Source organism: Rhineura floridana, chromosome 2 (genome assembly GCF_030035675.1).
Source record: "Rhineura floridana isolate rRhiFlo1 chromosome 2, rRhiFlo1.hap2, whole genome shotgun sequence".
Lineage (NCBI taxonomy): Eukaryota > Metazoa > Chordata > Lepidosauria > Squamata > Rhineuridae > Rhineura > Rhineura floridana.
The window spans coordinates 237652929-237669568 of NC_084481.1; the positions used below are offsets into that span (position 1 = coordinate 237652929).

Below are 16640 nucleotides of genomic sequence, written 5' to 3' on the forward strand. Positions count from 1 at the left end.
ATCACAAAAGCTCCCAACAGTAAACCATCTGGTTTCAAATGACTAATGCCTATTGACACGGAGCAACTGCAAGTACTTGTTTTTAAATGAAATTTGTTTTCTAGTATATTTTAACCACTGGGTATAAGCATAGCCCCATGACTATTTTTCACATATCAAAGAGGATTATTTCTCTAAGAGAATTCCAATATCCCAGTTTGTACTTTCCATTTTAATTGCAAAGAGGTACAACAGGGAAATGTGATTATCCTTTCTTTCATGAGACCATTCCTTTTAATTCAGAATGGGTATTTTGTTACTGTCTTAGTTACACCCCACATTCTGCATTCTGTGTGGAGCTACTCTTCAAGAGAGTTCAGAAACTTCAAGGAATCCACAGGATTGCAATTGCTAACCCACACCAGCCACGTCAGTCACATGACATACATGTAAAGAAAGCTTCAGGTACCTGATGGGAGGGAGGGAGGGATGATGATTGATTGATTGATTGATTGCACTTGTATACCGCCCCATAGCCGAAGCTCTCTGGGCGGTTTACAGCAATCAAAAACATCAAAACAAATACACAATTTAAAACACATGTTTTAAAAACAATTTAAAACACAATTTTAAAATTTAAAACAAAACAATTTAAAAACACATGCTAAAATGCCTGGGAGAAGAGGAAAGTCTTGACCTGGCGCCGAAAAGATAACTGTTGGTGCCAGGTGCACCTCGTCAGGAAGATCATTCCATAATTTGGGGGCCACCACTGAGAAGGCCCTCTCCCTTGTTGACACCCTCCGAGCTTCCCTTGGAGTAGGCACCCGGCGGAGGGCCTTTGATCTTGACCGTAGTGTACAGGTGGGTTCGTATCGGGAGAGGCGCTCCATCAGATATTGTGGTCTCAAGCCGTGTAAGGCTTTATAGGTCAAAACCAGCACCCTGAATTGAGCTCGGAAACATACCGGCACCCAATGCAAGTGGGCCAGAATCGGTTTTATATGTTCAGACCGTCTGATCCCTGTTACCAATCTGGCTGCTGCATTTTGCACAAGCTGCAGCTTCCAAACCGTCTTCAAAGGCAGCCCCACATAGAATGCATTGCGGTAATCTAATTTGGAGGTTACCAGAGCATGGACAACTGAAGCCAGGTTATCCCTGTCCAGATAGGGACGTAGTTGGGCCACCAACTGAAGTTGGTAGGTGCCACCGAGGCTACCTGAGCCTCAAGTGACAGATGGTTCTAGGAGAACCCCCAAGCGACGAACCTGCTCCTTCGGGGAGTGCAACCCCATCCAGGACAGGTTGGACATCCACCATCTGGTCAGAAGAACCACCCACTAGCAGCATCTCAGTCTTGTCTGGATTGAGCCTCAGTTTATTAGCCCTCAGCCAGTCCATTGTCGCAGCCAGGCACCGGTTCAGCACATTGACAGCCTCACCTGAAGAAGATGAAAAGGAGAAATAGAGCTGCATGTCATCAGCATACTGATGGCAACGCACTCCAAAGCTCCGGATGACCGCACCCAACGGTTTCATGTAGATGTTGAACAGCATGGGGGACAGAACTGACCCCTGTGGAACCCCATACCGGAGAGTCCAGGATGCCGAGCAATGTTCCCCAAGCACCACCTTCTGGAGACGACCTGCCAAGTAGGAGTGGAACCACCACAATGCAGTACCTCCCACTCCCAACTCAATTCAATGCTAGTCCTATTCAGAGTAGACTCATTAAAGTTAATGGACATGACTAATTTACGTTCATTAATTTCACTGGGTCTACTCCAAGTAGGACTTAGCTGAATTCAACCCACTAATGTTTACAGTCTGGTTCCAAGGGATCTTTGTGAACACCTGTCATTCCAATCTGCTTGTATATTAATCCCAGGCTATGGTCTGAAGGCACATGAGGCCAGCATGCTGCTAAAGCTAAGCAGGGTCAGATCTGGTCAGTGCCTGCATGGGAGACTGCCTGGGAGCCATATGCCTTGGGTTTCTCTCATTAATGCCTCCTCTATGATGAGCTTTTGCCGAGCCTTGAAGACCTGGCTCTTCAAGCAGACTTTTGGGGTGGGTTAGGTTTTATTATTATTGGTTGAGATTTTAATATTTAATGTAATTGTATGTTTTTAATTTGTATGTCACCCAGAGTGGCAGGATTACCAGCCAGATGGGCATCTAATAAATAAAGAAAAGAAAAGAAAGGCGGGACATAAATTTAATTCATTAATTAATATGGGCCCTTGGTCTGGATGCCTTCTCTGAAAGAAGGCTGGCATGCACTAGGACTAAAGGAAACGTCTCTGAAAGGCTTTGGAAGCAGGTAGAAACAGTACATGAAATTGCCTGAATGAAATTGCTACTTTCTATTTGTCTTTAGTATCCTTTTAAGAGACTGGAATTTCAATGCATTGAGTAAATAGTAGAAAATAAATTAATGACTAGAGATGAAAGGAAAAAACTTTTTTGGTTTGTAATAGTATCATCAAGCATAGCTGTATAAAAAATTACATTTTAGCTACCTTTTAAAATAAAATAAAGGATAGTCAACACTAACAACTCACGTTTCTCTCGCAATTATTTTGTTTCCAACGCTGCCTGAATAGCTATCTCAAATAGTTGTCTTGGAATAACATCTTTTAATCGTTCACCCATAGCCTTAGCAACTGTGTATGCTTTGTCCCTGAAAAAGAAAGAAAAAAGATAGGAACATCACAGTTTGATATCAAAGTCTAAACCCATCAATCTTAAGCAGGGTTAGCTGATGTGGTGCCCTCCAGATGTTCAGTTCCAATTCCCATCAGCCCCTGTCAGCATGGCCAATGACAAGGAATGATGGGATTTATAGTGCAACATCTGGAGGCCACCACATTGGCTGTTAAGATTTAAAATTCTTTAGATGTTTCAATTTAATTACATAAGAGATGAATTAATGTGCCATAATGCAATGAAATCACTGAAGGAAAGAACGAGTATTGTAATCAATCTGCACAACGAAACAGAAACCAAAATGGCAGTTTTTAAAATATAACCAAAATCAGAAAATCACATTTTAGGCACCATCCCATCGTCCCTGGCAGGCTGTCTCAGGCCATAAGGGTGTCTCAGGCCACATATTGTGGGCCTCCCAACCCACAGGCTGCTGTGGGCAGCAATGGGACTTTCAAGTGCTCCTCTGCTTGTGCTCCAATACTAGCTAAGGAACAAAAATGGGTGGGGCCAGCTTGGATTCACATGATCCAAAACCCTCCCAACATGCCCTGAAGGGCATTCTTAAAAAAAGGTTTGATAGAAGGAAAAGCATTACCCCACCTTCTGACCTAGTCAGTGTCAGCCCAGCAGAGTTTAGGAATTGGCAGCTCCTCCACCACAGACTCCCCCCCCCCGGCAAACAACGCTGTATAATTGTTCTGTCCAATGGGAAACCCAGATAAGCTTTCTGTTGTATTTCTCACATTCCAGTTTCGGGGACAATTTGTTTTTTTAATTGCTGATCTTTCACTAAAAATGCTCAGTTTCTTCATAATTCAAGAAGTATCAGAAACAGTTTCCAACTCTTAGATACCCACCATAAAATGGGAATACATTTTTAGTTTACTTACTTATGAACAATAGTTACCAGCTCTTCTACAGCGTTCCCATTTAAAAGAATATCCATTTTGACAAGATCGGCAGGTTGGTATCCTGCATCTTCATAGTCAAAACTGAAGAGAGAGAAATATTAAATTCACCACTCAAAAAAGTAAAAGGCCATTTTGAAAGGCAGCATTTTAATGTAATACTTGAATAATTCTTCAAAGATAAGACACACACTTTTTCTCCCTCAGTAAAATGTCCCCCTTTTCAAATACTGATAAACAAATATATGGTGGGAAAATTTGTAATCCCAAACCAGATCTACTTGCAGTTCAGTAACAAACCAAGATACAAAGGTCAAACAGAGTTAGAAAGGCATCAGTCCATCAGTGTTTCCCAACCTTTTTTTATTTATTTTTTGTTGCTGGACTACAACTCCCATCAGCCCCAGCCAGCATGGCCAATGGTCAGGAATTATGGGAACTGTAGTCCAGCAACAAAAAAAATTAAGGTTGGGAAACACGTTAGGTCATTGCTCCTTTCCCAACCTTTGGTTCCCTAGATGTTGCTGGACTACAACTCCCATCAGCCCAGCCAGCACAGTCAATGGTTGGGAATTCTGGGAACTGTAGACCAGCAACATTTAGGGACCCAAAAGTTGGGAAAGGCTGTGCTAGAGGACTTAAAATAGCGAGGTAGGAAATAACCCACCTAAAGCTTACAAGGTTTCAAAGTCAGCCTGTTCTATTTACATGCCCTTAAACATGCAAATAAACCTGGGAAATGGACTACATGCATATATACCTGGAAGTAAGTCCCACTGAAATCAATGGAGCTTACTTCTGAGCAGACATGTATAGGATTGAGCTGTGACACGCTTAAATATGTCCATTCTGCCGCACAACAGGGGTAAGACCCCAATAGGCCTCAAGCCATGCACTGGAGAGACCCCATCTCTTCTCCAAACTCTTGAAGTTCCATGGGAATTGGGTACTGGGCACAACTGTACGACTGAAAATTCAACATATAATGAATGTCCTGTTTTATTACAAAAATTACATTACCTGGCATATCCAGAGGAGAGGGATTTCAGAGCATCATAGAAGTCTACTACAATTTAATTCAGTGGAAATAAATATTTCATCATGACTCTGTGGTCATCAATGTACACCAGGTCCTTCTGAATAGCCCTTCGGGTCTGACAAGCAACACAGTAGTTTTGACAGTCAACTGGAATATCCCGTGATAGTAATTTTAACTAAATGTTAAATTCTACAACATGGTGGGTGAATTTTAAACTGAATGATTAATATTAGGAGGGCTGGAAAGTATAATAGCCATTAAAGCTCCAGTGTTTCTTTATGGAAGATTTATTTTCTATGTTGTTTGCATGTTCTTCAGCAGTTCTTTTTCCATTACCTGGGAAATGGACTACATGCATATATACCTGGAAGTAAGTCCCACTGAAATCAATGGAGCTTACTTCTGAGCAGACATGTATAAATTCCTCACAATTCTTATTGCTAAGGTACCAAAAGTTTCATGAAAATCAGAGAAGATTATTTACTTTATCATCTATAACTTTGCTTGCTGGGTGAGAAGTATCTGCAGGAGACCAAGCTGTATTGAATAAAAGAAACTGTAATTTAAATTGTAAGTTGTTTGGAACAAAGAACACAAGAACAGACTACTGGATCAGGCCAGTGGCCCAACTTGTTCAACATCCAGGTCTCAGTTGCCAACAAGATGCCTATGGGAAGCCCACAAGCAGGACCTGAACACAACAGCACTTTCCTCTCCTGCGATTTCCAGCAACTGGTATTCAGAAGGATGCTGCCTCCAATTGCAGAAGCAGAGTATATCCATCAAGGCTAAGTAGCCACTGATAACCTTGTTGTTGTTGTTATGTGCCTCCAAGTCGACTACGACTTATGGCGACCCTTTGAATCAGCAACCTCCAAGAGCAAATGTCACGAGCCACCCTGTTCAGATCTTGTACGTTCAGGTCTGTGGCTTCCTTTATGGAATCAATCCATCTCTTGTTTGGCCTTCCTCTTTTTCTACTCCCTGCTGTTTTTCCCAGTATTAGTGTCTTTTCTAGTGAATCATGTCTTCTCATTATGTCTCCAAAGTATGATAACCTCAGTTTCATCATTTTAGCTTCTAGTGACAGTTCTGGTTTAATTTGTTCTAACACCCAATTATTTGTCTTTTTCGCAGTCCATGGAATGCGCAAAGCTCTCCTCCAGCACCACATTTCAAACCAGTTGATTTTTCTCTTATCCTCCATGAATTTGCCTAACCTTTTTTGAATGTCCCAGGTCCTCTCTTTTTTGCTTAAAGTAATTTGTCTCTACAGAAGCCCTATTTCCAGTACATAGGAAATTACTGTGCCACATCCACTTGTCTGGAAAAGTTGGTTCAACTCTTACATTAAAGGTTCAAGAAGAATGTTGACACAAGCTGGAAAGGTTTCAGAGGATAAATCCAGCAAGTGATGCTGAAAGAAAAAGGTGTGCTTAGCCTAGAGAAGCTAAAGAACTGGTTGACAGCCATCTAATATTTTGAAGGAATGGGACACAAGTCATCCTAGCCACTGAGGATAAAACATGAAACAAACTACAGTACAGTGGATTTAGTATCAACCTTAGAAGAAACAGCAGTTAAAGCTAGGAAGCTTAACCCTGGAGTAAGTAGCCTAAGGAAGGAATGGCCTCTTCTCCCTTGGTAATCAAACTAGCATCTGTAAAGGATGTTTTCTTTGAGAGCAGTCACTGGATAGCATGGTCCCCTGGGTACCTTCATGCTATAAAATTCACTTATTATTTTTGTGAAAAAGTATGTCCTATGATACATATTGATTGCTGTGTAAGCCTAAAAGTATCTATGAACCAATTCCAGAGTTTTAAATCCACTTCTGCATTTAAATCTGCACAAATCTGCATTTAATTAGTTAACTATCTCAAGAACTTGTCAGAATGGTTGCTTGTAACATGGCTCTGATGCAAAGAATTGTGGGGATTTCATCTTGTTCAGATATGGGGCCTCTGAGTGGAAAAATGCTAGTTTCGTTTCTCAGCTGCAGTTAATTAGGAAGAGACACCTGTTTATCTGATGAGAGCTTGGTGCCAAGGTCAAACTGGCCTGAGCACCGATGGGAGGAAGGGGCCTGTTAGGCACGAAGACTGGAGAAGCCTCGAGAAGCATTACCTCACAAGAAAGCCCCCTGATTGGCTAAATTAGTATGGTCTGTTACTAGGGACTTTTCCTTAAGTATAGGGGGTGAAACCTACAGCCTTTGTTCCCCTGGGTTCCATCTGGACGGGTGGTTACCTGACTGGGGTTCCACTGCCTTTCACTACCCAAGCCATGCCTCTCTGGGGAGAGGCGAGACTTTGCAACAACTACCTCTTCAGTAAGTAGAATAGTTTAGTTAGTTTTGTTATTTTGTATTGTGTCTGAACTCTCTGTATTTTGCCTAAGCCCCCTTTCTTAGGGTGTGAGTTTTAAGGAATGTTTTGCTGCTATTAATTGTGCACTTATATTTTATTCAAATAAAGCTACTTCTTATTTACCCACATGTGTTCTTTGCAGAAGGAGAAATTGGCTCTGAATCTTGTACCTTGGCCACTGACTACTGTGTTTTGGGGTTGCTTGGGGCTCTGGGACAAGGAGTGCCTGTTTGGCTCTTGTCTTTTGGAATCCCTGGTCGAACTATTTCTGGGCTCTGGGTTTCCCCTGACTCAGAGCGGTTACTCAGATTAAGGGGTGGTGGCAGTCTGCCTACCTTGCAGGGCTGTCGTTGGTTTGCTCAGCCTTGGCAAGGGGAGTTATTTTGCCAGGATCAATTGCCCTGGGTTGGAAACTGGGTCCTGGGACTGCATGGACGGCCTGTTCGGTGGCCGTAGTGCATGACCAACTAGTTAAGTAAATAATTATAGTATCCCAATACATGTAACTTCCTCTCCCAATTTACAAAGGAAAAAAATTTTCTTTGAAGAGACTATATTAGCTTAGAGTCTGAGCTATGAGAGCTCGGAAGTTGTCAACTGAAATTTCATCACAGTCACAATGTGGCCTTAGGCAAGTTACTGTTCTTTCAGCTCGATTTCTGATCTGTAATGATACTGCCTCCCAGGATTGCAAAAAGGATTACTGGGATAAAACATGCTCTGAACACTCAAAAACATTATTATTATTTATTATGATTTAGTCCATGTCAATGTGCTTGCCTGAATTAAAAACACTGAAGGTCCTGGTTTTTCAAACTCTCTTGGGGGAACCTGGGGTTTTCTGAAAAGTTTGCCCATCACCACTGACATTCGCTGTACTGCACAGGTGCAGGGAAGTGCTAGGTGTGTTCTTGGGCACATACTCAGTGTTCACACAGGTGACAATGAGGGTCAAGATACCTGGCCAGCATCCCATGTAAACCAAGTCAATGCCCCAGAATCTTCTGCAATATGTGAGGTTCTTCAGAAGAGAAGTTGTTCCCTAAAAGTATGAAAACCACCAGACTGGTTCATTCAAATTAAAACTGCCTCATTTAATTTGTTAATGTTCTCAACCCTGAAGGCAGACAGCAGACACAAGCTTTAAAATGATAAACCAACCTGGCAAAGGCTTATTATTTTCCCAATATATTCATCGGGTGCTATGATGGTGCCCAAAATGGTAGGTTCCAAATATTCCACCACTGTTGACTTGTCAGGAAACTCAGAAGGATTAATTATGGTGATCTCCTCTTGCCCATATTCCTAAACAAAAAAAGCGGCCTGGGGGGTATGAGAGAAAGTATTTTGCAACATATTATTCAGGCTAGCAAAAGTGAATCCCTCAACTCTTTTGTCATGATTTTGAAATGGCACTTATTCTTGAGTTCAAATTGGAGGCATATTACTTCTACATCTCCAAAGGTTTTATTTTAGCATGTGTAATGGAAAGAACTGTCTATCCCCAGACATTAGTTCTTATCCTTCTAGGGCTAGAAATGTCCACTCCCTCCTTTCTGAGTGAGGCAAGCCCAGAGCCAGTGACTCATGCAGAAACACAACAGTCAACCAACACTGCTATAGTTCTCTGGGTATAGTTCTCTGTAGTTCTATTGTTCTCTGGGTCTCTGCAAGATTTAATCGCAACCAGAGCAGAGCAGGTCAGAATTATCTGTCTTGAATAAAGGCTTATTGGAAGATGATTCACAAAGAAATGCAGTGAGCAGCCTCTTCTGTGAAAGCACACGTTGGACTAGAAGTATTTAGGATATCACTCCTTATAGCAAACTCAGCACCTTGTGTGACAGAAACATATCCAAGACAGGGCCACAATCTGGAGGAACCCTGAGGTTTGCAGAATAACAAAAACGTAAAAAAACCAAACCAGCAAAATAAAACACCCCAAAATAAAAAAACAGCCCAGTGAGGACTAAGCATGCTCAGTGCTCAACAGTTGCCACAAAACATTGTATGTCAGCTGGAAAGGAAAAAGTGTGGGGAGGCTGAACTGGCTTGCTTGAGCCCCTGAAGCTTATAGCAGCGGTCTTCAAACTCCACACACACACACACACACGAATAACTTGAAAACTGCTAGGGGTCTTGGCAGACCACTTGATTATTTTTCTGCTTATTGTTGCAATTGTAATACACTCTGCTAGATGCTGTATGATTTTGAACTGTACTTTTATCGCTTCTTTTATTTCTTATATATGCATTTTATAAAATACAGGGTTGTATCCAAGACTAATAATAATAATAATAATAATAATAATAAAATTCTATTTTTGAGTCGCCTATCTGGCCGAATTAACGGCCACTCTAGGCGACGTACATTGACATAATAAAATAAAATACAATATAAAACCAGTACAAACCACACTCAATAATCAACTAATCACCCCTCTTCCATTAATCAACAACATTAAAAACTAACCCACCCCAGCGATCCCGTAGGCCTGCCTGAACAGCCAGGTCTTCAAGGCTCGGCGGAAACCTATCAAGGAGGGGGCATGGCGAAGGTCGAAAGGAAGGGAATTCCAGAGGGTGGGGGCCACAATCGAAAATGCCCTCTCTCTGGTCCGCACCAGCCTAGCTGTTTTAACCGGTGGGACCGAGAGGAGGTCTTGTGTGGCTGATCTTGTCCGGCGGCATAATTGGTGACGCTGGAGGCGCTCCTTCAGATAAACTGGGCCGAAATCCTATAGGGCTAGTCCTACTCAAGAGGAGACATACTGAAGTTAATGAAGATGACTACCTTAGGTTCATGAATTTCAACGGGTCTACCCTGGGTAGGAGTAGCACTGGATAGAAACCACAATATATAAGAAATAAAAGCAGTAAAAATACAATTAAAAATCAATATAAATATTTAATGTGATAGCTGTGCCATCTCCTGTCTTCAGCCACAAATCCACATACATACCGGAGACCACCTGAATGAAGATTCCTTCACCAGGAAGATTTGCAGATTCCTGGTGGTCCACAGACCACAGTTTGGGTACCCCTGGCTTATAATATCCTGATGTAATGTATGGCAAAGAGGCTGACTTGCACTCTGGTTAATAACTCCTATTAGGGGGTGAAGATATACTGTAGCATTTTGTTGCAGGTCCATTTGTAATTATTCAAACTCCTAAAACTAAGAATCCAATAATCAAAACCTATGTGCTGCTTATTTCATTTATTTATAAAAATATTTATAAACCGTCCGCTCATAAACTATCAAGGTGCTATACAGCCATGTATTCAAATACAGGAGGACATAGAAATATTATAAAAACAATACAAAATCATAAACACAACTGGCTCATCATAAGAAAATTTAAACAACTGAATAAGCTTGTTGGCATAAAAAGTCTTCAGGATAACGCCTAAAATTTAGCAGCGAGGACGCCTGCTGCATCTCTGCAGAAACGTTTTCCACAGCATGGAGACTGCAAACACTAACTAACTGACTTCTAGTTGAAGCCAGATGGGCTCCTAAAAATGAGACAACTAAGAAAAGAGACAGATTAAGAATATATTGAATTGGATTCAAAGACAGATAAAATTGCAGAAGCTCATCACTAGTGCCAGTTAATTAACAAAATGTAGATGTTTGTTGAACAAAAGGAAAAAACCAGCATGTCACACTACCATCAACAAACCACAGTCGAGCAATCTGAAGCGCTCTGCAGGCTCACTTATTTTGCCATTGTTCATCAGGCTCACATCAGGCTCACACGCTCCTTTCCACTTCTTTCCCTGGTTAATGTTAGCTTTAGCATTATGCTTGAATCAGTATAACCACAGTTATTGCTGATCACAGCTAGTCTTTAAACCTGGTTGGCCACTGTGAGAACAGGATGCTGGACTAGATGGGCCACTGGCCTGATCCAGCAGGCTCTTCTTATGTTCTTATGTTCTTAAACCAGACACTGAATGGAAAGTTAGCAGAAAATACAACGGTACCAGTTAGAACGCAGTTAATGCTAACCATGGAAGGGAGAAATGGGAGATATGAGCCTGCAAGATGCTCCTGATAATCAAAAACATGTTTTGGCAATTGGCCCAACATGGCATCTGAAGTGTGCCTCTTGAGATTTACTTGCTTAATTCCAATTATTTCAGCAACAATTTACCTATCAAGCCTGTGTGGCATGTATCACTTATTCTTTTCTTTATACCAGGGGATGAGGAATTGTGGCCCTCCAGATGTTATCGACTCCAACTCCCCATCAGTCCTAGCAAGTACGGACAGTGGTTAGGGACGATAGGAGTTATAGTCCTGCAACATCCGGAGTGTCCCACACCCCTCTCCTGCTTTAGCCTTCAAAACCAAAAACAAAGCCCTACATAATAATAATAATAATATTAAATTTATTAGTCGCCCATCTGGCTGGATGTCCAGCCACTCTGGGCGACGTACAAGATAAAAACAATACATCACCTTTATCAACTTTGCTGATGAAACAACAGCTTTATAGGGCACGGTGGGTGCTGTCAAAATGACAGACGCATTGTATTCTTGCTCCAAACGCTGATTAAAAACTCCCATATGTAAAAGGGCAAGAAAACCCAACCTGTAAATACAACATTTACACTGCATTCAATCTTTATTGTCAATTACATAGCAGTAAAAAATAATTTCCCACAAAGATTAAACTTCCTAGCCAAATGAAGAGAGGTTGTTCATGCTGCATTGCGCTAAAGATGATCACATCACAAATACTCCCCAAAGATGAAACCCGAAGCGACAGACTGAATACAGTAAGGCTCACCTCCATCCAGCTCCCAAGGCAAGGTTAGTATCGTGGTGAACAGTAACACTGGAGTCATTAAGGGTCAGTTTCTCTACAGCACTTTTCAGGTTACTATATTCCGACTGGTCTACTGGATACATTCCTGTCAATACACAGAGAACTTTAATAAAAGTGGCTGATCAATATCCACATCCACTTTATTCAGCACTTTCTTTGGAGTCACTTAAAACTTCTCTCTACAGATGACATGCCTGTTTCAATTCCAGCCCACAAATAACATGCCAGGTTTTAAAACTATCAAGATTTAGGCGTGTTTCACAGAGTGCTGTATTGAACCATGGCGTCGGAGCAGGCAGCTTGCACAACTGACCTTTCTCCTCCCTCCGCAGGAGCCAGTATTGCCGAAGAACCTCTCCAGAGGATTGGGGCCTGAAAAGTGAGGGCTGCGTCATGTGGGGCTACAGCGGGAGAGGGAAATTGTTCTCTCTAGAGCAAGATCCACCTGTTTGGGGGTGATTTCCCTCTTGCAGCCCCATATGACACAACCCCCGCTATGCAGCCCCCCCAACCCAGAGTACAGGGGGCTGCAGGGAAGTAGAAAAAGATTAGTTGCATGAGCTGCCTTCTGCTCATGCAACCCTTGGATACAACCCATAAAAAGTGTTCTTAAAAAATTTCTCCCCCTGAAAAATTTCCATTGGAATAAACTAGCTGAAATGTTTTAATGACCCTCCCATGTGTTAAAATCATTTGTTGAAATGAAATCTGATAAAGTAAAACCGGCTCTGAATAATTGTGAAAAGACCCATTCATTCATTCATTCATTCATTCATTCATTCATTCATTCATTCATTATACTTGTATACCGCCCCATAGCCGAAGCTCTCTGGGCGGTTTACAACAAAATTATTCAAAAGGCTATACAAACATCACTGGTCTTTCCACCTGTCCCAAGTCACTGTGGTAATAAGCAACGATCTTCACAGGCACCAAAGCATCACCTCACATAATTTAGAGGAATCCACCATAAACACAAAATGAAAGCACAGTCAACGAGACAAGGGTATCCCTCTAGATATTATTTGAATGTACTTGCATTACAGCACAAGGTCACTGATGCTTGATCAAAAGCCAAACATGATGGATCGTTTAAACTCCATCAGAACTTGATAAAGAGCTTTCCACTGAGACTTTTGTCTTGGAACACATTTTTTTCTTTTAAAGTTCCCTACTTGCAAATGCTCTCAATGGGGAAGAGCGTTAATCTTTGGATCCTATATTCTCACACTTCCAAGCCAGGGAAGAATAGGGAGGGACATACATTTGACCTGGATGGACCAGAAGCAGAACTTTATCAGAGATATAAAGACACATACCTAGCCACAGTGTTCTTGGCCTAACCAGACATCTCACCCTCTTTCTACATTTTCCTTACTAAGACAGAGCCTTAACTATTGTTTCAGACAGCCATGGACCCAGCATTAACTACTGATTAACAGGGTGGATAATTTTACCCAAGATCACTTTTGACAGTCCTGCTCATCAGTTTTTTGCCTTCCACTTAGCAATCTCTTCTGCATATGGTTGATATTGCCCCTGTGGGAATGTTAAAATGTTTGTCACAACTGCTGTGGCATCTGACACATGGCACTAGAGATCCTCAGTTGAGAGGATGTGCCAGTGGGCTCCTTACTCCCTCACATGAGGATGAATCCCTTCAGAGGCCTTAGGGTTACAGGGCACGGACCAGCCCATTTCACAGGCTGACATCATTGCTGCACCCCCTGGTGGCAGAGCAACAGCCATGGGAAGAGCTAAAGCTGTCAGCTGTGGTGGCCTCTTCACTTCCCAATGGGAGCCAGCAGTCAGGCTGGTCCACAGTAATTCCAACAGCATGTGCCTTATCAGAAACAGGATCCTTGCCAGTATACTATGCCTTGCCACTGTGAAGCTGTATCCAATGAAAGTGTGCCCTTCTGTCAATCCAGGTTATGCATCCTGCATGTTCTCCACCCCACATCTCAGTTCCACTCCTGCCGGGGGATACATAAATAGCATCTTTAGATCCTATATTATCTCTTCCAAGCCAGTGAAGAAAAGGGAGGTTAGGTAGGAATGTCATCTCAAGATGGCATAAAAGTGGCCTAAATAAATTACTGGTTTTGACAGCAGGCTAATTTGTGCTGATTCAGATGTTACTGCAGCAGCAACAGCAGAGTCAGGCCACAGTAACAAGGATCCCTTAATGCACCTGAGCACCTTCCAATATTAGTATGCTTTGAACTACTTCCCATCTTTTGAATATGTGCACCTCACCTGCAAAGACCATTGGTTTTGCTGATTTAAACCCGGGCAATGGCTCCACTGGCTGGTTATGCAAATAGATTGTATCGCCTATTTGGGCTTCTGTGGCTTCTTTCATTCCAGCAATGAGATAGCCAACCTGGCCAGCATATCTAAATGAAATTGGCATCACGCAGAAATATGCATTACTTGGGGCTGTGCCCCTGCTTGCTCTGCTCACCAACCCCCCACCACGCCCGCCATGGTAGCCCCGCAGAGCTTCCCCTTCCCACTCCATGCAACTACTAAGCTCTTTTCACCTTCCCAACCTCATTTCTGAAGCCACTTCCCTTGTCTACTCTGCAGACCTACTTTGCACCTGTTTTCCCTTTCATCCACAAGTCCATTCCTCCCCGCTTCTATGTTGTACCCCCTTGCACACAGACCACCCACACATGGTAACCTTTTACATCTTCCTTCTCCCACATTGCAACTAAGAACCCTTTTCACCTTCTGCCCAATTATGAAGCCACCCCCTCTTCTTTTGTACCTGTTTTCACCTTTGCCCCCCGTTTTCATCTTCACCCTTTTCTTTGCTCCTCCTCCCTTTTCTCAACTCCCCCTAGCAAACAGACCCATTTCCATGCCTCCTCCTCCCTTTGCACACACACAGTTTTCACCTTGAATCTTTTTTCCTCCCTCCTCCTCCTCCTCCTTCATCTTCTCAACTCCCCCTTGCACATGGACCACGCCTTCTCCCCTCCTATTCTTGCAGTCCCCTTTGCACACACATTCCATTTTAAACAACAAGAGAAGTTTGAGTAAAACTGGAATGGCGGACAATTGAGAGGGGGGAAGTGTTGGCTTTAAACAACAGAAGAGGTTTAAGTAAAACAGGGATGGAGGAACAAGAGAGGGAAAACATGTTGGTTTTAAACAGGAGAGGTTTTACTGCACTAAGAAGGGAGCTGGGAAAGGCTCTGTTGTACCCTTATTATTTTCTGTGTTGTACCCATCTTCTCTATCTCTCCTTTTTAAAACTCAAAAAAAATCCTTAGTATTCCTTCCTTCCCAATCCACTCAGACCTCTCCTGTTTTAAAATGCCACTTTTTCCCTTTCATGCCCCTCCCCATCTGCACTGCTACACCAGGGCAGGAGAGGATTACAGTATTGTTAGAGTTTGGACAGACATAGTTCAGAGACCACATCCCCGCTTTGCTTCTTCCCCTCCATGTTTCCATGGAGATGAGGCCTGCCCCTCCAGCAAGATGACACTCTTACACAGATACAGAATAGGAGAATATTAAATATTTCAAACCTTTCTCTTGACAGAATAAGCTATTTAGCAATTTGGATATACATAATCAACTGCCTACAATTACATCAATTCCCCCATGCTAGTTGGCTACAATCTTTATACAACTGCTACACAGCTTTTGCAAATAAAGTGAAATATGAGCATTTTATTGTTGCCTGAAATATTCATTTCAATGACCAGCAGATAGTCTTTTGTCCAGAGGCACCAAGAAGCAGTTTCTAAATGCCATTAAGCCAATTTCATCTGCTGGTCTTAACAAGAAACTGCCTCCGCTCCATATTTTGCCCTACATGTCAAAGGAAAATGCAAAGTTGAAGGAAAATCAGCCTTACTGCTGCTGGCATGGCAGCCACAGGAACAAGGATCAAGACATCACCAAAGGCCTCACAAATAACACTTTCTGGTTTATTTCAAAAACTTTACACTTACAATGTATGTGTTGGCTGCTCATTGGGTGTCAGAATTCCCACTTCATTAACTTCATAAACCTTTTTTGTATGAGCTGATGTTATCCTATGGCCTTTATGAACCTCTCCACCAAACAATGCTATGTTGGCAATCACACCCCTGTAGTGATCAAAGGTAGAGTCGAACACCAAAGCCTTCAATGGGTCACGTGTGCTAGCTCTGGGCCTGTTATAAGAAAGAAAGAAAGAAATATATAATACTTGCTGAGAGTTACTTTTGAGTACCAGACATACATTTTCAAAGTGCTTGCATAACAACAGTTCCAGTTAACGCAGCAAGTAGTAATATGATTGGCAGACAGAAACTGAAATGTTTAAGCCTCTCCATATCCTGATTTTTCATCACATCTTATTTACCAGCCGAATCTACTAATATTATCTCATCAAATTAGGGATATTATTAAAGAGATTCAGATGGCAACATATACTTGGCTCAAGTAAAAGGCTAGGCCTAACTGCAAGACAGACTATTCTCCAGAGTATATAAGATGTCAGAAAAGAAAAGAAAACTTACGGAGGGATTCTTTCGATAACTTCCTGAAGTATTCTTTCAATATTTGTTCCCAGTTTAGCAGAAATCTAAAGTAAATTAAAAATGAAAGTTGACCTTATTTCAAGAGAATGCTATTGAAGCCCACTAATAAGCTGCAAGTGTCATATTTACATATTATGTTTCACGCATGATGCCCAGTTGTATTTTAAAAATGCTTTACAGTGAATAGTTGCTGTTGTTATATGCTTTCAAGTCGATCATGACTTATGGCGATCTTTTTTGGATAT

General features: G+C 42.0%; 1 protein-coding gene across 1 annotated transcript in view; it reads right to left on the reverse strand.

The window, feature by feature from the left end:
- Positions 1–16640, reverse strand: part of LOC133377872 (translation factor Guf1, mitochondrial-like) — a 30964-nt gene that overhangs the window by 755 nt on the left and 13569 nt on the right. Inside the window, 10 exon segments of the mRNA XM_061612660.1 lie at positions 2547–2574; positions 2577–2665; positions 3585–3686; positions 4623–4756; positions 8172–8315; positions 11479–11611; positions 11810–11933; positions 14108–14247; positions 15823–16026; positions 16375–16439. Coding sequence (XP_061468644.1) covers positions 2547–2574; positions 2577–2665; positions 3585–3686; positions 4623–4756; positions 8172–8315; positions 11479–11611; positions 11810–11933; positions 14108–14247; positions 15823–16026; positions 16375–16439 — 1163 coding nt within the window.